We start from the raw sequence: 23,111 nt of genomic DNA on the forward strand, positions 1-23,111 counted from the left end.
CATTACAAAGAAGCAAATACAGTGGACATTGGACATTTGCCTAATTCACATATCAACAAAATAATGCAGTTGCATTTAACACAGAAAATGTTTACATTTTATTTGGACGTTTGACTGAAAACTTTAAGGTTGCTGACAAATACCCTTGTGACAACTAGCCCCGGTCTCTCAAATCTAGTGGCCAAGAAAGGGAAATTATACTACAGTTAGATTAATAATTTATCGTTAAGTGAAGTTTAATCATCACGGAAATAGATATTATAACTTCACCACCAGGTGGCTATAAACTTGCAGATCCTGTTTTACCTGTATTTCGAGACAATAAGATTTTGCAAATGAAGCGTTTTAAATATAAGTATGTAAAATATATATTGAAACACAATAATAACGCTATTGTCAAATACAAAACTATAAATCGTGTAGGGCAGGCTATATAAAACATTAAAATCACAGGGCAGACAAATCCTCGTCAGCTGCCCCGAGGTCGTCTCCATGGGAACCAATTTGAAAAACACTACTAACTCAGACTGAAAGGAAGAATTATTGCGTGAGCTGAGCTGTCATTGGAAAACTCTTTAAACGGCTTGTGGTCAGAAAGGAAAACAAACATTTTTGTACTGATTTAAGCACATTTTGAGGGCTGAAACAGCTGCGAGAAATTGTATTTGGGATGTCGGCCACCATCAACCCACTAGCAAATCCTAGAGGAGTGAAGAAGTTGTGCGAACTTTGCCAGAAACCTGCTAAACTTAAGTGCACAAAATGCCTGGTCACATTTTACTGGTGAGTCTGTTCTGGTTTATGTGTTTAGGTCTTTATATTAACTAACCAACGGCCTTTAACTAGTAAATACGTAATGCTCTATCGTGTAACTGCGCATATAGACAGCAGGTGGCACTGTAGACAAACAAGTCGTGCGCACATTCTTCTTGGCCGCGTTACTGCAGAGATGGAAAGGTTGAACGAGTTCAAACAGCTGGAGGAGAAATTATGTGCAGAGGGAAGAGAATAGCCAGCCATGCGAGCTTAAAGCCAACCAGGAAAAAAAGAGAAAGAAATATGACTGGAAAATGTATGTGTTTTGTGTGCATGCGTGGAGTTTTCACTTGTTGTTTTTAAAGACGCCACAATCCTCACAACCCCACGGTCTAGTCAGAACAGTGTCTACATGCAAATATATTCTATATATCTTGGACAGAAACTGAATGTTCGTTGACGGGCGGCTCTTAAAGCGATAGTTAAATGAAATATGAAAATGCTGTCTTTATTTACTCAGCTATTTTGTTTCGAACCTGTAGGCCTGTGGTTTGCTTTATGTCTGTTTTACAAAAGGAGATTGTAAAACAAGTTAGAACACGTTTGTGTTAGTGAGTAAAGGTTTATGAGGCACAAATGTGTAAAATGACATAGGTATTACAATGTGAACATGGTTTACAAGGACACTTCCTATGTACTTGTAAACCAAATGGCCTGAAATCATGCTAAATTGTGTTTTTGTGCGCGTGTGAGAGGTAGGGTCAGGGTAAGGGGATCGAAAATAGTTGTACAATATAAAACCATTAAACCTATGGAGAGTCCCATAAACCATACCAACATGTGTGTGTACAGATGTGCCTATTTATGTCTTAAGGACACATTTGTACCTAGAAATGAGCTAAATCTGACAAAACCTCCCAAAACCCCTTTTTCCATATCCAAGTTTTGAAAAACAGTATTTTAAAAAGATACATTTTTTTAATTGTAAAAATCACATGAAGTTTTTTATTTGAATTTGGTTATGGTATTTATAACTAGCTGTATATGTAAACATTAAAAGTCTCTGGAATGTGTGTGTGTGTAGTAGCTCTGACCACCAGCAGACCGACTGGACCAGTGTTCATGAAAAAGTCTGTCCGTTGCTGATATCTATCCATGCACCTGCACCATTTGGCACACTGCAGTCTGACCGAGAGCACCACCACAAAGAAACACTGAAGAAACAGGTTTGTATGCACTCCAACACATAAATTGGGGCAAATGGGATGTCTGCAGGGCAGATATCTAATTAGTCTGTGTTTTGTGTGTTTTTGACACTAGAAACATCTAGTAGAGATTGCTCATTTAGAGGCGCAGAGGTGGGTGTCCAAGAAGAGGTTCCAGGATGTGTTACCAGCCGCTCTCCTATTCCTGCGCTGGGCCATGCGAGTGTACGGATCCTGTGCTGTTGAACTGGTACCAGCTTATCTACTGCTCGCACAGGCTAATATAGGTGAAACACGCATAGATACACATCTGCAAAAAGCAACACAGTATTGTACTAATTTTAAATCTCTCTAAGGTCCATTAGATTGAAAGCCACTGGTAGACTCCACAGTTTGTTTCACTTTCTGAAGCTCTCTGGTGGCTGGCAGCCAATAACTTCCACTTCAGGAGAGAATGGAAACAAACGTTTGCTAAAATCCGAGGCTGGCAAAGAGCCCTGTTTACTTCCGGTGTGACGGTCTATTGGTGGGCTCAAGGGCGGTGCTTGGACATAAACTGTGTAGAGAGAGACACTTGTTATGTAATTCAGGATGTGGCAGACTAGTCATGCAGATGTGTACTGTCTGACTCTTGCACTGAAAGCTCTTCGTCATGAGCTGCATCTCCATTTCTGACGAGAAACTGCTCTTTAAAATCCATCTGGTATTAATAAACAACCTCTCCGTATAACGCGTATAGTGCATCTACATAACAGCTGTTATAAAATATACTTTTTTATTAATGTAAAGCAGGTAATGTGCAAACATAAGATTCAGACAGTAAACTAATTAGGTAAGGAACAAAATGCTTACAATATACTCTAAAGAAAAAAATCTGTAAAAAAATTTATAAGAATGAATACTTTTATTCAGCAAGGATATCCAAAATTGTACAAAAGTGAGAGTAAAGGCATTTATATTACAAAAGATTTCCTTCTCAAAAAAAATGCTGTTCTCTTAACTTTCTTTTCATCAAAGAATTCTGACACAAATTCATGATTTTGAACAGTACAATAATGATAATAATAATAAATGTTTCTTTTTTGTTTCATTTGACTTCTTTTAAAGAATCTTACAGACCTTGACATAAGTTCAAACCTGCAAAACATACATAAATTAACGTTTTTAATTCAAATAAATTGTAATTATATTATAATATATTAAAATTAATTTTATAAAAGTGCTTAAATCTCTTATAGTCATTAAAACTTTGCAGGGTTGTTTTCCTTCTGTGCATATTAGGAATAAAAGGTTTTAAAGACAGAAATATAGCTTTGTCTTCATGGATTTACACTTGCACTCATCTTCTCACAATTAGAGAGACTGCAGACATGACCACATTTCTAGTAAGTGAATATAGTGAGCAGCTGATGCTCACTGGATTTCATGGTGGATTCAGTGGATTTCTTGGGAGTGAACATGGAATGATTTTGATGATGAGAATGGCCCTAGGAATGGCCAACTCCCTGGGCAGTGCACTGTTGAACTAGGGAGCGGATTGAGACACACCCCTGATAATTAAGCTTCTGTCTATATGGATAGATGCGATGCTTTGTATGCTGAGAAATCACAGTGGCTGCTTTCATCTTCTGTTTGACAGATGAGCAAACCAGGCATGAATCTTTAAAACACTGGAAGTCTATTCCACCAGAAACATCAAAGATGGTTGTATTGAGTAAAAAGACCCTCTAATAGCCAGACTCTCTTAAATTCAAGAGGCAATAAGGACCTTTTGTTCATAATGTATGTTTGTGTGTGTTTAGGTTTGGGTTCTCTCTCCCAGGCACATGAGTATCTGTCTAAGGCCGAGTGGACAGTAAAGAAAACACCAGGCTGTAGTCACACTGTCCTTCATCAGCTACACAGAACCCTGGGCCGCCTGCATGCTGCCACGGGAAAATACGCATCTGCTCTCACTCACTTTGCCAATGACGTGAGTCCTACAACATGTGGAACACTGTTATTGGATTGCATGTACATAATTATCTGCTGTGACTTATTGCTGATTCGTGCTTGTGTGGTATAATTGTAACAAAAAGTACATATTTTATGTCCATTTTGTAAATAACTTCTTCATGTGTGTACATAACTGACTATATGTAATTTTTTTTTTTTCAATGTGTAGGTGTACTATGCCAGTGAGATGTTTGGTTTGGACAGTAATGTGACGTCTGGAGGATATTTCCTTATGGCTGATGTGTTTCTGAAGCAAAACAAGCCTGACATTGCCCATTCGCTCTACACAGAGGTAGGCACACCAACATCAGCACATATTCAGACATCTGTCTTTGTGCAATGTCTCTCATCGCATTGCGTGCGTGTGTACAGGTGGCAAATTCATGGCACACTCACTTGTGTAAGCTGATGGATGGTATCAATCAGAGCGGCACTCAACCAGAGGAGTGTTTTGGTGAGTGGCATAAAGACAGTAAACCTACACAAACATTATTCACCCAATCCATTATTCAGCCAATCAGCATATACATTTTTTGTGAAATATTAATATGTATACTGTGCAAAAAATTCTCTAGTTCTAAGAAATTTATACTTTTATTGTCCAAAGATGCATTAAATTAATCACTTATAGTAAAATTGATAATGCTGTTTTTAATATTTTCTATTCATCAAAGAACCCTGAAAAATGTATCACTGTTTCCACCAAAGCACATGTGTTTTAAACATTGATAATAACAATAAGAAATGGTTCTTGCTCACCAAATCGTATTAGAATAATATTGGAGCGATTTGCTGAAAATTCAGCTTTGCTGTCACAGTAATAGATTAGATTTAGAATATATTCAAATAGAAGTTATTTTAATTTTAATTAAATTCCAGTAATATTTAATAAATGGAGCCTTGTAAGAAGTCGGCTTTTCACTCTCCAAAACGGTCCATAAAATGTTTTGATAATATTCAGGTCAGGTGATTGAGCTGGCCAGTGCAGATGTTGGAATTCATCCTGGTGCTCCAATTGTCCAGGTTTTAAGATCATGACAGCATATTTTAGCATTAAAGTTTTAGCAATTGCAGATTTTTTCATGAATGCCGGCTTTGTGAAATTCTCTGTGGTCAGTTTTTGCCGAAACGCTGTCTTCAAGGTGGATATTGAGGTTTGCTGTCACTTTGCAGAAGTAGTTCTATGTTGTTTCGACACAGACCTTCTTAATGTTGAGAGTCCCTATCATTCACTTTCTCAGCCTCCCCATTGTTGTTCTTCTCTAATGATGTCTTGCCATGCTTTGTGTATGCATTCATAATTATAAAGACTGTTGTTCCTAAAACACCAAACAATTGGGCCGTTAAGTTTACAGACGCTCCTGTTAAACAGGCTCCCATGATTTGTCCTTTTTCTCACTACTTATGGTAGCATGAAATGTCACATCTGTATGGTGTGGATTTCATTTATCATAGGCTTTTATAGCAGCCTGTACCGACATGAATGTATGTGTTTGTGTATTGTTTGTATTTCGCAAGAGGTTAGCGTTATATTTAGAGCCATGAGGTTGTGTCCTAGAGCAAAACCTAGTTCGTTCCACTGATAACTGATCAAACATGACACAGCCGCGAGTACGTGCGGCGCTCCTGCCCTAGTTCTCTCTCTAAGCCTATTAACCTCAGTGGTGTTTTGGCTAAGTCTTACAGTGACGTGGCTGGTCAGTGGTCAGTACGCTTGATCCTTCCTGCTCTCTGGCCTCATACTGACTGACCCGAGGTCAGTAGACTGGCGCCGGTTCCGCCCTCTGGCCAGCCACATCATATTATAACTTCTGACCAGATGACTCTAGCAGGAAACAGCTCAGCCGGCCTTGCTCTGCATGTCCTAGTGGATGCGACTGCACAGAGCTACAACAACAACAAGCATGACCTGGTATCAATCAGGGACACAGACTAGCCAGTTGTATTCTTTTTGTCTCTGTAGGGCAGACAGTCAAATCATGTCAGTGGTTAGTGAAGCCCAACATCAAACTATGCTCATTGTTCAGTCAAGCAACTCACAATACAGTTTAATTTGCTAACGTTTAGTCATGCAATGGGTATCAGCATAATTACTCTTACTTTGTTTATAAATTATTTAATGTTAAATAAGTGTAGTGCTAATTTATAATAAAACTATTGTTCATTTATGCATGCATTTATGTTTGTTCGGAATACATAAACTTTAATATTAGAGAATAACTAAAACTAATGATATAAGCTAATACTTATAAATTAGATTAATATTATTACAATTTAAAATAATATGAATATATTCTACAAATGATTTTTTTCTTTTTGTGATGGCAGTCATTACTCCAGTCACGTAATCCTTCAGAAATCATTCTAATATGCATATTTGCAGGTCAAGATACATTTCTTATCAATGTTCAAAACGTGTTATTTTTCTGGAAACCTTGATACATTTTTACAGGATTCTTTGAATAGAAGGTTAAAAAAAAAAACATTTATTTTTATATATTAATCTGTTTTTCTTACATTGTCTTCCCTGTCACCTTTGAACTGTTACATGCAAATACATGTTTATTTTTTATCTCACTGACCAGACTTCTGAACAGTAATGTAAATATGATTAAACATTTTTATGCAATAAAATTATCTGTAAACAAATTATTCATAGATGTGGTTGTTGGTATATTTCTAAACTGGCAAAAGGGAGTGTTAATGCTTGTCCTAATGGACCAAGGCATGGTTATCAGCCAGTTCAGATAATCTCAAAGTGGTCAAATATTGGCTAATTTATCAGCCTGGCAAACAATAACAGATGGGAGCAACTCCCTATAAGGGATATGTTTCAAAACACTAGATGGTGGATCACGTTTCTGAATATCTCCTAGAGATTATTCAACAGAATTCATCATTCAGCCTCTTTCACAGATATATCTGGTTTCTCAGAATCAAACTGCTGCACTCACCTGTGACTATTACAACTGACATTGATCTTCCTCTTTTGTGTGTAGATGAGGCCCAGTGTGTGGAGGCTGATCAGATGTTGAAATGTATCTTAGAGTTTGAGGAACAGTCTGTGAAGCCTCGCCCTGACCAGTCAGCCATGTTGGCTCATTCTCTGGCTATGTTGTGGTTACTATGCAGCAACTACACCCAGGTAAACAGAAGATCTGCTAATTATAAGTATTCCATTCAGACACTTCATGAGATACATTTACAGTATGCTCCTGAATTCAGCACTCATCTCCTCAACAGTGCCCTGCATAACCAAATCATAGCAAATAACCAAACCTTAACCAAATGTCTAATTAAATTGAAAGGGCTGAGATGGAATGTTTGAATTCCATTGACTTGGATGGATGTTGTGCTGTGAACATGTTTAAGTGATTTTGACTTGTGCAGATTAACACTAAAGACTAAAGCCATGATGGAAATTGACAGTCAGACTGTTCCACTGCTGTTCTGATTGTAATGGGATTCTCTTTTAGGATTCCTCCTACGTCCCCTACATCTCAGACTACAGCTTAAATCCCCAGTTCTTATCGCAAACTTGTTCAACCTCCCAGCTCTCATATCAGACGACAACGAAATTCCCTGATTTATCACTTCACAGCTCCTCAGCTATTATATCAAACTGTTAACATCCCATTATTCAACTACACTATACTCCCTAAATGAAACAGCTAAACTTGCTACACTATCATATTAAACAGGTGATATTGTTCTGCTCTCTTTCTGTCTTTAGAAATTAGATTGTCATTTTTGTTTTTGGTATATATTCCTTTTATGTTTTTGTGTTTGTGTATATAGGCTTTGGAGTATGGGAAGAAAGCTGAGGTGTTGATCCAGGGGTTAAGTGAACAAAACACACTGAGAGAGTCAATCCATAATCTACTACAACATGCTGAAAAACACTTGGAATGAGACTGGCCACTAACCTACACACCAAAAACAAAAAATCAAAAAGGACCACAATATACGGCACAACAGCAGCGACTTTGCACTGTACGGTCTTCATATTCATTCATTCATTCATTCATTCATTCAATCAATCAATGGGTATTGGGAGATACTGATGTATAATCAAGGTGAGGTCACATTTGCGAAATTTCGTGGGCAAAAAAGGTCCATCGTCTAGCTCAATAGTGATGCATGAAGCAGTGAACTTTAAAACCAAGCAGCTTCCTGTTGGTCAGTGCAGTGAATTTGTGACCAACTCAACCATCCGCATAAGGAAATCTTTCACCAAACAAGTGGATTTCTGGATTCAGCCTGCGAAAATTCACAGAACAGTAAATGTGACCACACTTTTTAGTGAGGCAGACTACAGCAAAAAAAATCTGTGAAAAAGGCCTGTCAACTGTGATGTGAGATAAATATACAAGCTGACACAGTTTCACATTCTGGACATTTTTAAAATGTCTTTATTGGTATTATTACGTAATAACACATAACATCAATGTTAGCGTTCTATCACTAGTAATTTCTTGTTTTAAATTATACAACATTGCTTGGTTTTTGGCATTTAGGTTCCCACTTAAAAAAAGAGGCAATGAAATGAACATGGAGTCTCAAAACATTTCCCTTTTCCATACCAGAGAGCTAAGTGCTCATTAGCAGCAACTGTTGTTTTTCATTTTTAGTTGTGACATCAAGTTAACTGCAAACTCGAACGAGTCGGAGGGGTATAGTGGTACCTTAACAATCAGACTGAGCATTACTTCTTATTGACCAATGGCAGATCGGATGGTGCTGTTGTAGCTGTCAGTTCAGATGCAAGTTTTTGAACTGCTGTCAAGGGAGTTTGACCTCTCCATTCTGAATTTGCATTTTATTAAGCGTTTGATACTTTACACAAGGGGAGAAAAGACTTCCTGTTGTGTCCTAGGAAGTGGAGGCAGAGCTTGTAAGAGTTTGACAACCATATGGTGCGTTATCGCAAACACCGAAAAGTGTCAGTTTACAGGGACACTTGTTCTTGTGTGGGAAGAGGTGGAGGGTGCAAGTCTCTGGTTGCATGGAATGATGGAACACATCACACACAAGACGGCAAATCACAACGCTTGAGAGGGGGCGGTGAGAAGAGTGTGTGCGCGTCTCAGGTGGTCAACGGCTGTTCAGTCAAACTCACACCAAAACCCTTCGTCACGCTTCAATCTTTCACAAGCAAGATTATCGCATATAAACCAGTTTTTCCTTTTTCTCAAAAAAGAAATTATAAATTAGGAAAACGAGAGACAACAGAACACTAAATATTATAAAACAAACAAGAAAAGAGTGCATGTAACCATCAGGTCTCACAGCATCTGTTTCTTAATATTTTATAACGCTTTGTCCTTTTGTTTATTGATACACATAGGCAGGACTGTCTAGCATGAATGTTTCACATGTTTCCAAGGAGTGGAATTTGATCAAGGCTGCTTCCCTGAGTCGATTCTAAATTTTAAATCTATATTGCATCTTAAATGTAAACGACTTTATCTGAAGTCTGGACTCACATTTAATTGATCTAAACTATGACGTCTAACATTGTAAACCATTCTGAGCTGGTTTGGATTGTGAGCTTGGTCCACTTTAGGTTTGCTGTATGGAATCTTTAAGACTCAATGTGAATTTCATTACATGCAAATGTGCTGAAATTAAGAATTTGTGGATTTTGAGAAACACCCAGATAGAAAAAGGGACGTGAATAGAGTTGCTTATGTTTAAATAGAAGAATTAGACTTATAAGAAATGTGTGGTGTACAGATATAGCTCAGAGTACAAGTACATGTAAATTTAGCGCAAATCAATACAATTCCTGGTTTTCTTTCAGGTTATCATTGGCTTTTAGACCACTGGGCTGAATTAAGAGCAGTTGTAGCACCCATTTAGGTTGACACCTCAGTTTTATTGTTGCAGTACAAACAAATCGTTGAAGACAAATAGCTTATTCATCGTCAGCGCTTAGTGTTGGAAAATCGTTCAGCCCTTGTGGTAAAAACATTAGTATTTAAAAGTCTACTTGCTCTATTTCTATGCAACTCACTGTTCAGACTCTAATATGTGGGAAATTGCTTTCGGGGTGGCAGACATGCAGATGGGCATGTGGTCAGTAGCAGATTTGCGTAGTAGACATTGGAAAAAGATGCTCAGCAAGTTTTTCCGCTCACAATATCTTCCATACTATTGATCCGTAAACGGAGTGCTTTAACCAGTTCAAAATGGTGGATTTCTAAAATGGCCGCCTCATTCACAGAATTACCAGACAGAAGATGCTTGTGAGAATTAAGTTCCTATGGGCCAAATCCTCACTTACACATTAAGGAAGGTCTTTCAAAACGGGTCCCACATCAGTCATTCAATTTTACTGACACCGGCAAAGCAAATGAAACTTTACGCTTGTCTGATCAGCAGTAATTCATTTACTACAGGCAGCCACTGCAACAGACTAAAAGAACTCATACTCATTCATGCTTTTTAAAAGAGTTGGGATGGATGAGAATATTCACAGCTTTCCAGTTTTTGTTCTTGCTGTCCCTCTAGGTGTCTGTCTGTGTGGGCTTTCTGAGGGTAGGGAGGTATGTGCCTTTGTATCCTGGTGGTCAGTTGAAATTTGGGTCCATTCCGTTTCCTCTTTCTCGCCCCACGCATGCAATGCAATATACCTTCAGCCAGGCTTTACCACAAGGTTTGTAACAGACAAAGTTCATTCGTTCTCTCTCTATAATACAGATTTTAGTATGTCCTTAAGTGTATGTCAGTATGTGTGTACCCTAACCCACAGTATGTACATCAGAATCCAGTTGATGGTAACTGAAAGGTTACATTTGGGAATCATGTCCCAGTAAAACCACTCTACAGTGCATGCACCCTCAAATTACAGTGGCAAACGCATATTCAGCTGGTGCACTACAGCCAGGGTGGAGCGTACACTATCTGGTGCAGTCCAACTGCACTGTACACTTGTATAATTCTATAGTCTGTCAATGGAGAAGAAACATCAGGGGAGCAGCCTCAGATGGGGGTTTACAGGGAGGGTTAGTATGATTACACGTGTGCATCTGAATGTATAATGTCCACTTCAGTATGTGTCGCTCTTTGATGTTTGTGTATATGTGTGTGTGTGTGTGTGTGTGTGTGTGTTTGTGGCTGTAATTCCAGCTCACTCAGTCAACAGTTTTATCTCACTCGCGAGAAGGGAGTTGATATTGTAGGCGGGATCTGCGGTGACTGAAGCGGGACCCGTTTCGGTTAGATCCGCCTCGCTCTCGCTGGAGGTGGAGCTTGTGCTCATGGTTGAGACGCCATCAGGGATGGCACAGGTAGCGCCAGGCGGGCAGATCTCACTGGGAATACACACCTCTGTGGGGATTATCACCTCGGTCGGGATACAGACCTCAGGCTCGCTGCTGGTTTCGCTGGTGCTGGAGACCACCGAGAGCAGCGACATCTTCCTGCTGAGGCGGCTTGGCAGGAGCGAGAGGGCGTAGTCGGCCACGATGCCCGCCACGTCCATCCCACAAGCCTGATCGAATGCGATGAAGCCCACGTTGGCGTTGGCCTCGCACACCAAGAAAGAACCGTCGTTTAGCTGCAGCAGGTCGATTCCACATACGTCCATCCCCAAAATATTGCACACCTGCACTGCCAGCTGCTTCCCCTGCTCACTGAGGGGGCACATCATGCCCACCCCACCTAGAAAAGAGTGAAATCATGAGCAGGGAGGCTAATGGGAAATTATGGGCAGTGTTGTCAGATAAAACTAGACAAATTAAAATTGAAGCTAAAATATTAGAAAAAAAATCATATAGAAATATAAAAAAATAAAACTTAAACCTGAACTAAAACTTAAATGTATAATAAAAAAAAGCTCATTCCAATTTTTTTTAATTATAGTATATAAATTGTACTAAAATAACGGAGACTTAAAAAAAAAAAAAAAAAAAAAGCCACAAATTCTACATATTATACAATTAAATTTTACATCACAAGTAAAATATTTTAAGCTAGGTGAGTACCAAGTGAGCAGTTGCTCTGCATGCGTCCATCGGTAGAGCAGCGCAGCATAGATCCGATCACTCTCCCTCCAACCAGAACCACTCGCACATCCCGCCCATGGCTCTCCTTCACATACTCCTGAAACAGGTACGGGGCGTCATGGCGAATCAGATGACACAGGTCTGAGAGGTGGTGCTTATCCCGGGCCAGGAACACAGCTTTACCTGTACAGATCAAAAATGTGACACCATTAAAGACCAACTATGACCAAGTGCAAATTTATCAGCAAGTGCCTTGACTTGCTCTACACTTCTCAGAATTAATTTTAGGAACTGCCTAAACAAAACGTGTCTTCTGCTACTTCAGGAAGTTATGCAATATGTAAGTTGCAAAGTGTCATTGCCAATGGCTTTATTGATGATTGATTTCTCTGCATAGCAATCAAATAGAACAGGAGCAACCTGTAACAGTCCAGGGTTAAATGCATGAAGCTTCAGGTGATGACAATCATGTGAATTAGTGTCAAATTCATCCCATCCATTCACAGAATACACAGCCAGGTGTAGCAGCATGCATTCGGACACATGCAGAATGTCCTACTTGGTTTCAATGAACAAAAGGAGTAGAAAAGAAAGATGGGGAAGAAAAGAAAACTAAATAATTGTCATCTAATGGATCCAAGGAGATGTGTAATTGCAGGGAGAGGCCCCCTAGAGCAACCAGGGGTTAAGTGTCTAGCTCAAGGCTACAAAGGTGAGACACAGCAGGGCTGTGAACTCTCCAGATGCTTAACCATCCAGCTGCCGCCACCCAATTCCCCATGGGTCAGAGGAAACCTTAAAGGAAACCTTACATAAGCAGTGTTCCCATACCTTTAACCAATAATTTCCATGACTTTCCCAGTTCATGGTCACTACTAGATACTGATTAAAAAAAAGAGAGAGACAGGAAAAGAGATTTCTAGCCTATCAATGTTTTTAAGAATTGAGTATAACAAAAAAAAAAAAACAATTTCACTAGGATAATTTTTTTTTTCTTTTACTATTAATAGATTTGAATGTGAATGGTGAATATTCCATTGTAAATTAAAGTACCCTTTTAATATTCTGTTCTTGATTTACAATAAAACTAATTGATACAAATCTATTAATAATCAATACCATTGTAATTGTATTATTTAACAACAATTTTCAAGTTTCACACGTTTTCAATTTTTGACGAAACCTGCAACATGACAATTCACCATCGACACATGCATGAACCTGCAGTCATAAAGTGCAGCATTCTGAATCTGTGTGCACAGGTTGGTTGGGCTGATCTGGGAGAATTTTTCAGCACAAAAGTCAAATATAAATACAGTATATTACTTCACAAGTTAATGACATTGTTTAATAATTTTCTTCAGGTGTGGCCGTTGGTCTTGGCATCAAACCAAGTTCTAGTCTGACTGTGAGAATTAATTCAGAGCCGTTTGTGTAATTCTGCAAGATTGCAGCAACTACCATTAAAGGAACACTGCTATTTTTGAAAATAGGCTCATTTTCCAACTCCAAGAGTTAAACAGTTGAGTTTTACCATTTTCGAATCCATTCAACCGATCTCCGTCATATCTCCACAATTATATTACGCAGCACCTGAAAGTAGTCCCCAGCTAGTTAACTAGTCATGATATAGCTGGGGACTATTTTCAGGCGCTGCGTAATATCATTGCGCCTGCTGCACCCATGGTACGGCAGCAAAGTTCCTTGATTATTTTCCGTCAGTCTTAGTACATGTAACTACAGAAGAGTCAAGTTTTAAATGGGGAAAAATATCAAAACTTTTTGGTCATTTTTGAGCGAGATGCTAATGGTCCAATCAGATTCAATGATCTATGCTAAGCTACCCTAAAAGTGATACCGCCAGACCTGGAGATCAGTTGAATGGATTCGAAAACGGTAAAACTCAACTGTTTAACTCTTGGGGAGTTGGAAAATGAGCCTATTTTCAAAAATAGTGGAGTGTTCCTTTAAAACAAAAGCAGTTGAAAAGAAAATGATGCTTTTAGCACACATGCTTTAAATGTGCTTAAAAGATGCCTTATGTGCACTGGGACGAAGAAAGAAAACCTTTGTTTTTAAGGTAAAAGAGATGATGTTTCTAAGCTGCCTGATTTCTTTATCCAGCCTGCTGTACAACTTTGAGAAATTCTCAGGGCTCCTGAAGGTTTGTCAGCACCCAGATCTGAAGTCTAATGTGGCCCATTTCTTTCAGTCCCCAAAGGACCCATTATACATAAGGCTGTTCTAGAATCAGTGATTTACCTCTGTGTCCACGAGCGTTCTTCACCACCACGGGGTAACCCAGCGGCTCGGCTTCATCAATCATCTTGCGGAAGTTGTCATGTCCTCCTGGAGACGCACACACATGTTGGTTAGTGAATATGTAATGAATGCAATTAAAAGAGAGATTTAATTTGAGTGAGAGATTCCTGAGCAAGATGCAAACAGCTCTAATGAAACTAGCAAAACTGAGACATTCAATATCCGCATGAGAAGGAAGGACTGCAAGACTGACAGATTTTTTTGCCTCGCACAACATTTCCCATTTCCTGGATAGCATTCGGTCCAACTATGTGGCCAGTTTTTCAAGGTTAATGGCCTGAAGATGTTTTAGGAGAAACATGACAGCCACATGTCTGTAACACTTAAAAACTTCCCTCATTATCTAGCTTTATACTTTAAATTCATTTTAATTTCCCCTTTTAAAAACAGAGAAAATTTGATATCTCGGTACAGTAAATACAAACATATATTGAAACAAAATGACAGTTCATAGCCAGAGTTCAGTAAGTCTGTTATTTGTGCTTTAATCAAATGCCATTTAATTGTTCAAGTCTATGACTTGAAAGACTTAATCTGAACAAAACAGGCTACAAGATAAAGGGGAAAAAATATATAGGTTTAATGGTTTTCTACCTGGTATTTATATTCAAAATGCTAGACAACATATGAAATTAACCATTAGTATTTGGTAAATTACAAACTTTAATTTAACGCAACATGTCCCAGATTAAACAAGCAGAAGCGTATGGAAAGAGTATAAGGAGAGGAGAAAGAGAATGTGAAGAAGTGGGTGGAAATATAATTTAAGCTCAAACCCAAACCGCAGTAAGTATAACTGCTGGATGTTTCTGTACCCTCTACATGCTGAAATATAAATATTCTTCATGCTTTTGAAGAGAAGATTCTTTGGGATGCAGAATGTATTTGGCTGGTTTGAGCTGAGCAGATGAACTAGCGTTCTAAGGGAGGGGGCGAAAGAGAGAAAATGCAGGGTATGTCAGACCGGCTCTGCCAGGAACACGTCACTACAGCAGCAGCTGTAACTGCTGTTATACACCCCCTCCCCTTTTCACTCTCTCCCTTTCTCTGGTTTTCTTTAGCTAGTCATGAGGGCTTCCCCTTTCATTCTTTAAACAGGAGACTGTCACATAAACGGTTGTTGTCTGTGTGAATGAATGACAAATACAGGAGTGCGCACACAAACACTACTGTTCAAAAGTTCGGGGTCGATATGATTTTTGAAAACATTTGAGAAAAAAATTATAAAAATCTCATGCTCACCAAAGGCTGCATTTATTTGATGAAAAATACAGAAAAAAATACTGTGAAATTTTACTTATTTTAAATAAAATAATGCTATTAAAAAATGTATCTTAAATAATGCTATTTTTGTGTTTTTCCTGAGACATTTAATCAATTTAATTCATCTTTGAAGAATAAAGATATTTGTTTCATTTAAAAATAATTACTGCCCCTAACTTCTCAACAGTAGTGCATTTTAAAACAATGTGTATTTTTTGTTGTCCGTACTGGCAAGAATTTAAATATCAGTGCATCTTTGTGTAACAAGAATATAATTTCTGTATTATTTTGTCTTTTAATTACAGATTGGGGATTGGCGTGTTTCAGACATAAAGATAATCTCTCACCATAGGAGTATGTGTCTGGCAGAGGCACTCCATGTCCGGCGAGCTCTTGGAAGGTCCAGAACTTGTTGACACAGTTGAGGATGGCCTGAGGCCGGTTGACCAGACGACAGCCCAACTTCTCCAGGTGACGCAGAACGGTGATGTCACTGTCCGACTGGACCCATGGGGTCGGAACACGCACCACAGCAACTTGCGGGTATGAGGTAACGATTTCCTGCCCAACCCGCAGACCTGAGAGAGCGAAAGAGAAGATAAAATCACAATGCTGCAGTACGGTCGGTGCAGTCTGTGTTTTGGCCGGCACAGTATTGTGTGAAGGGATTACACTCATGTATCTGGGCAACAAATGAGAGCCAGACTTTCATTTGGATGCGTCGCCCGTTTCTCTCTATCACACACACAAACACTCAGTATGACAGATGAGCTGGCCATGGTTTACCAAACAACACACACAACAGCATCTCTGCAATACTAAATAGCTGATCTCCTTCTGAGAGCCGTTACACAACACTGCAGAAGGTCGCTCGCTTGCTTCCTTTGCCTCGCTACTGCGACGTTCATGCTGACCCACTAACCCAGTTTGCACTGCTTTCTGCTTTTAATTAAGATACCAGTTAGGTTTTATGATCACTTAACACCAGCCTTCACCTAGTAAAATCAGTATTAAAACTGGCACTCATTGGATTTAACTCCACAAATCATGCGTTGACTCAGATTATGAATAAAAGAGCAATCAAACTTTAATAAAAATGAAAATTGTCATTTTGTTGTTTGGACAGAAACAACAGATGACGACAAGAAAGGATTTCACAGATTACGTAAAGGCAAGCACGTTTGAGCATTCAGGAGATGGCAGGAAATGTAAAACAGGATATAAAAGGAGCCATGAGAGAACAAGAGAGAGAGAAAAAACATGAATGCGTCACAATTTCTAATCTCTCCAGCTTCTCCGCCATCTTAGGATGGAGCAACACACAAACCACGACTCAGCATCTTCACTAGCAACTGCTACATCAGCACTCCCTCTTCCTCTCATGGATCAAAGCAGATGGGACATGAATGCATGCAGTTAAAGAGTAAGACGGGACTATACAGGCATAAAGAGACCGATATTATTGATTCCCAAGAAGTTGAGAGTATATAGCAGCATTATTTACAGTATATTGACTGAATAGACTGCTTGGAATTTTCTATATCTTTTTGCTGTTCTAAAACCTAGAGAGTTCCTTACAAAGGCAGTATCCTAGATGTCAATGTCATAGAACCTCATAAGTTACTCTGCACGCTACACAAATAGCACTCATATTGGAAACTCGCAATGCGTCATGATTAATTTTAAAAAGAATTTGACTTTAGCATCCTGCTAAACTAAAACCGTAATGCTGTAAAAAGAATACAAAGAACACAAATATTGGGTGCACTAATTCATTTCTAATTATGAAATACAGAAATATTTACACAATAACTGAGTGAAATGTTATACAATTTAAAATAAGATGATCTTATTTTGATATTATAAAATATTATTTTGTGATGCAGTTGAATTTTCAGCAGGCATTACTTCAGTGTCTTCTAATAGGTTGATTCGGTGCTCGAGACAATTCTTACTAATGTTGAATACAGTTGTGCTGCTAAATATTTTGTAAACCATGGTATATGTTTTTCAGGATTCTTTTATGAACAAAGTTAAATACATCAGCACTTAAAAAAACTCTCTAATGTAAAAGTTACTTTAGGTCAACATTGCACATCTTTAGTTAAAACTTCTGAATGCTAGTGTAGAATTGACATTTCTCTTTCCATGTCCACCATCTTGGATGGTGTCAGTGGCTCACTAGGTTTTGAAACAGCACATCATTCTTATTTCAAAACACTGATTAACATGGCAGCACAATTATTTTTTCATTGGTTTCGATCATGCTAATTTATTAACTTTAAATTTTTTAACCTGAAAAAAAAAACAGCTGTACATTACATATAGCCAACTATAACCAAAAAAAGTACACAGATCAGGCGTTCATACCGGTCTGACTAATTTCCGGAGGAAATGAGTCATACACTCACTGCGACAACAAGAAATCAGCCCTCAAGCACTTGTAAGTAGACACATTTTTATTTGTTTATTTTACACGTATGTGTTAATTCAAGACAATCAAGTTTTTTCCTGCCTGAGGCTCAATAAGTAAATGCATCCATAGACTCAGAATTCATAGCACACATGCCGTCTACCTCCTTCACTTCCCCTTCTGTCAATTCTGCAGCAGCTGTCTCACTGTGGGTTAAGAAACACGACTGACTCTCACACTACATCCAGAGCAAGTGAGAATTTCAGGGTAACTTACTGTTAAAAAGCACAATATAGATACAGGTAACCTACTTCAGAGGTGCTTTGAGGGTGAGGTGAGCTGGTATTAGATACAGGTAGATAAACAGACAAAACAAACACAAGACAAGTAACCCCATTTAACTGACACCAGAGCTAATCGCACAGGGTCTAGACAATACCACACAATTACTCAATATAAACCTCTGTTCAAAAATACAGGGTTGGTACAATTTAATGCTTTTGAACGACACCACATAATCCCCAAGACTGCATTTGTTTGCTATAGAGTACATCATTTGAAATACTACAATTTTAAGGAACTGTTTGCTGTTTGAATATCTTAAAATTCAATTTATTCCTGTGATGGCAAAGCTTAATTAAGTCTTCAATGGCACGGCATTTTCTGAAATAAAAATCTTGTGGAACATTATTAAATGTCAACTTCGGTTAACTGGAATCACCCTCGATGAATAAAAGTATTAATATTTTACTGGCTCCAAACTTCTGAATAGTAGAACTCAACTTGTTTTACTTGATTGCCCCCCGCATTACCGTATTTAAAGCCATCCCATTTTCAACCACAACCAATCAATCAGTCATCACAACAAAACCAACGCTTTTCATTCATAAACAAGACCACCATAAACAACTCGCATATTAACACATACATCTCAATCTGTGTGCATTAAGAGCTAGAATTGGCATTCATTCCTATATGATTACTCTAGTATACGCCACAGAAACCCTATATTCATTCCCGAAATCCAGTGAATTCACAGTAGTGTCATCCAACACTGAGGATCCTAACCCAAGTAAACTGCCTTCTGCATTTGTTAATGAATGTGCATTTTGCTTTTTCCTAGTTGAGATAATCAAGAGGAACTACCTCAATCTTAATGCACAACAGATGGCAATGACACTTGGAAACACTACATCTCCCTCTATATCTATAAAATCCTCCCAAGGATTGCATTTATATAGTGAAACGTCTTGGAAAGTGGTTGATTAAATCGCTCCAATCTGAAGTTTCACTTACCACCAACTACAGTCCAATACAGTCACATGTGTGCATTATCTGCATGTTTTTGTATTTTTGTTTGTGCATGTGTGAGACTTTAAATTGGTGTTAGATTTCACATCTCTTAGAGGAATGGACACTTGACATCAAAAAGTAACACACACACACACTTCACTCACACCATCAATGAAGTGAAAAAAATAAATAAATAAATAAATAAAAAAATCACAGTTACAAGTCTTGAACCCCAATTACCCATTGATTTCCGCATGTGGCACAATGCACAGCAGGTGATAAGATAAACTATACACACTTGCAGCACCTGTCAACAGATTCAATAATAGATTTGCACCATCTTTCAATTAAATGAGACATGTTCAGGAATTTTGATTTAAGGTGCTGGTCTTTAACTGCAGTGTTTTTACTGACACGAGAGATCATGATCAAGTGTTGACCTACTCTGTTCCATGAGTCTCACGTTGATGATGTAACTCAGCAGAATGTCAGGATATCTGGGGTTTTAAATCCCAAAGCTGACCAGCTGTCAACCACCTCTTAATCGGACCAAGACAGGATCCAGGTCAGCAGATTAAACAAACACACACACAAATATGACATGCCAACAACCTGCACCAGTTGTGCTGCTGTCATGCTCTCCAGACAGCCGTCTACCTTTGCATTAAAGTAGGTCAATATGGTCTCAGTTCCTCTACCCTTCATTTATCTTGTCTCTTTGGGTCTTCCAGTTAGACTGGCTGTCCTTCATGTTGTGAAGACACACCACTAAAATTAAAGTAGCTTGATTCAAAGCATAGCTGCATTGGTGCATAGCCACTCCCTTTACCTCAGGTCCATGCAAAATGCACTATGTCCCGGTCCCCATCTGCCGCCCCAAAAAGAAATGCTGTCACCTCAAAGCAAAACAGCCCCACCCACCCACAATGGCAACAGTGGTGTCAGTGGCTCAGACCATTGTCTTATGAATCACTTTGCAACTCGCCGTCATCTGGTTATTAAAGGGACAGTTAAGATGAAAATGAAAATATCACCGTCATTTACTCACCCTCATGTTGTTCCAAACCCCTCTGTCTTGCTTCCAAGAAGACGTTAATCAGAATGAGCGACTCTGTCACCATTCACTTGCTTTGCATGGAAAAAGATAAAATTAAAGTGAATGGTGACTCAGGCTGCCAGCCTCTAACATTCTGCCTAACATCTCCTTTGGTAGGCCATTGAGGAAAATCACCCTGGAACAACATATGTGTGATTAAATGAAAGATGTTTTTGTGAACTGTCCATTTAATTTAAACAGTATGACCACCACAGATGTTTTATTCATATTCTAGTGGGTCCTGCATGCTCCAAATTCACACACTTGGTCTTAAAGTGACCTGAAATCATCTTTGGTATAGAAACCATTGTTGTCTCAGATGTTCAAAGTGGTTAAGTATATAAGTGGCTATAAAGCTAAACAAGATAGATTAATCTATCTTAATCTATCAATCATGACTAGCAGGATTCGATATAGGTGTGTGTATCTTTAAGCATCCCGGATACCTCAAGTTCATTAGACAATATCTGTATCTTCAGTATGGCTACCAAACCGTGATGTTATTACATCAATAACCGTCTAAACGACGGTGCAAACATCCTCCGATTGATTAAACGTTTTTATAATCGTATTTCAACCGAGGTTTGCATGTGACGAATCGATTATTTAGATTCAAGCCCTTTGTATGTGGTACCTCGCGCGAATGCGTCATAACATCTCAGTTTCATTTATTGGACCAAAGCTTGCGCCTTTAATATAAACACCAAACAATATCAAATAAAAAACGAAATTATCAAGAGTGTCGCACCTTAATATAACGGGTCTTTGTGAACGTCGCGCCATCTGCGCTCGAGGCTTTATGTGTTAATAATGAACGCGCTCGCGCCGCACACTCGTGACTTGTCCGCTCATTCGCGCGCACATGGTGCAACAATAAACGCTGATATAAACATTCACGTCAGTACTTAAATATCAAATATTCGATATAAGATTACAACAATTTTAAACGGCCTCCCATCCATCGGCTAGGCTGTGGTGGCTGACTGGCTGAAAGTGGGTTAGGCGGTCACCCACACGCACATCTAACGTTAACGTTACACAAAACACACGGTGATTTACATCCGCTCAATGCGAGCGCGCTAACCATCCACATTGACCAGTTATTTAGCAAACTCAACAGTTTAAACACAAAAACAATTTCCGTGCTCGTACAGAAGGAATGCGTATGCGTGTACGTTACATGTGTGTGCGCGGTTTTTACCGAGTTGTCCATCCGTGATGGTCAGGACGATCTCATCCATGAGAAGATAGCGGAATTCAACATCGTCCTCGGCGCAGCGCTCCTTCAGAGCTCGCAGGATCTGGACCTGCGGGTACTCCTGGCTGATCCGCCGGTCTGTGATGAACCACACCCGGGAGCACATGTTTTGGAGCTCGGAGTGCGGAACTTCGGGTAGCTCGCTACAAGGACACGAAGCTGAAGCCACACAAAGAGCCGCGGCACTGTTTTTTTAAAAATCCCAGGTAATCCGGTCTAACCAGATCCAAAATCACTCAACTACACAACTAAAATCGATTTTTAACGAACACGCGGTGAGAGGCTGCAGTTTTGCCTCCCAAATAACCGAAAGATAATAACGCGCTCCCCCACTGAGGGGAAACAGTAACTGCCCCCAACACGGGCTAACAAAAGCCTCGCTGCGGAACTCGGGTCCTATCGCTCCCTACGATTCAGACTTCAACGATAAAAACGAAAAATTTGCGACAAAATGAAAAGAGGGCGAATGAGAGGCTGGATGTTGTGACGAGTGATGCCCCTGCTGCTGATCTCCGGCGCTCGCGCCTCGCGCTGCTCTCAGCCCTACGCCTCGGCTTTTCCAGCACGCGCTTTGCGTTTACAACTCTTTCCCTCGCGCTCATGCACTGCCCGCACCAGCCAATGAGCGAGAAGGGCTCGCACTCACATCGACCAATCGCAGGACAGAGTCCTCACCGCCAAGCAATAAGAAGCGATTACAACAGGAGGCTCGAGATGGCCGCAGGAGCCAATGGGAGATGCTAGGGGGAGCGAGGCAGAGGGGAGGGGTGACGTATGCGCGGGTGCGCGCGCGCTCTCTCTCTGCTAAGATTTTTTTGTGTTGGTGTGAGCGCGTGGCAGGAATTTCAGCGAGTGAGAGGGGAGGGAGTCTCCAAGAGCGCGCGCTGCCCCCGAACCGGTTCAGACCGGGCGCGGGGAGGTTTGGTTTGGTTTGGATACCAACGCCTCTCGCTCATGCTACGTGTTGAAACGGTTAAAAAAAAAAAAAAAACGGTTGAAAGAAGAATCCCCCACCCGGAGGAGATGGGGAGAGCGAGCGCGTCTGCAGGCGCATCCTTGCTCTTTTGTGTAGCTCAGCCAGCGTTTTCTTTAGTGTCGTGGCAACCACATAACAACAAAACACTGAAGAGTCTTTTCTTGGAAAGGCAGATGTCGGATATGGATAGCTTGTCAGTCGTCAGTCTGGAAATATGAGTTAATATACCGCTAACGTTATGCCCCAGAGCAACGTAAATAGCTTTGTTTAATTTCTCTTGTGGTTCTAAAGCCGAATACGTATATATCGGTAATGTACGTGATGCGTCAGGGATGCGGAACCGTTACTATTCTCATGCGAAATCATACCACGACAAATGACCCACTTCGGCTTTGTTTACACCCAGAGGGAGAGAGAGGGGGAGGGGGAGGAAGAGAGAACAGGCTTTAGATACAGACATGAACCTGCAAGTAAATAAAGAGTTTAAACAAAACAGCCTTGTCTCAAATGTGATCTGTAACGTTC

General features: G+C 39.7%; 2 protein-coding genes across 3 annotated transcripts; one reads left to right on the forward strand and one right to left on the reverse strand.

The window, feature by feature from the left end:
• Positions 1 to 456: 456 nt before the first annotated feature.
• LOC306848449 (zinc finger MYND domain-containing protein 12-like) lies at positions 457 to 8,408 on the forward strand. Its single transcript, XM_079383002.1, has 8 exons — positions 457 to 783; positions 1,841 to 1,982; positions 2,077 to 2,248; positions 3,764 to 3,933; positions 4,126 to 4,248; positions 4,329 to 4,410; positions 6,956 to 7,101; positions 7,755 to 8,408. The coding sequence occupies exons 1-8, from the start codon at positions 671 to 673 to the stop codon at positions 7,866 to 7,868; spliced, it is 1,062 nt and encodes a 353-aa protein (XP_079239128.1). The 5' UTR covers positions 457 to 670; the 3' UTR covers positions 7,869 to 8,408.
• LOC306848447 (beta-citrylglutamate synthase B) lies at positions 8,342 to 22,342 on the reverse strand. 2 transcript variants are annotated; one of them, XM_079383000.1, is made up of 5 exons: positions 21,554 to 22,342; positions 15,898 to 16,128; positions 14,228 to 14,314; positions 11,945 to 12,148; positions 8,342 to 11,621 (listed from the first exon to the last, which is right to left on the reverse strand). In XM_079383000.1, the coding sequence occupies exons 1-5, from the start codon at positions 21,714 to 21,716 to the stop codon at positions 11,089 to 11,091; spliced, it is 1,218 nt and encodes a 405-aa protein (XP_079239126.1). In that variant the 5' UTR covers positions 21,717 to 22,342; the 3' UTR covers positions 8,342 to 11,088. The 2 variants fall into 2 exon arrangements, with proteins under 2 accessions (XP_079239126.1, XP_079239127.1); XM_079383001.1 differs by lacking the exon at positions 21,554 to 22,342 and adding an exon at positions 20,305 to 20,481.
• Between the last annotated feature and the right edge of the window lie 769 nt (positions 22,343 to 23,111).

The sequence above is a fragment of the Barbus barbus genome (assembly GCF_936440315.1).
Source record: "Barbus barbus genome assembly, chromosome: 28".
Classification (NCBI taxonomy): domain Eukaryota; kingdom Metazoa; phylum Chordata; class Actinopteri; order Cypriniformes; family Cyprinidae; genus Barbus; species Barbus barbus.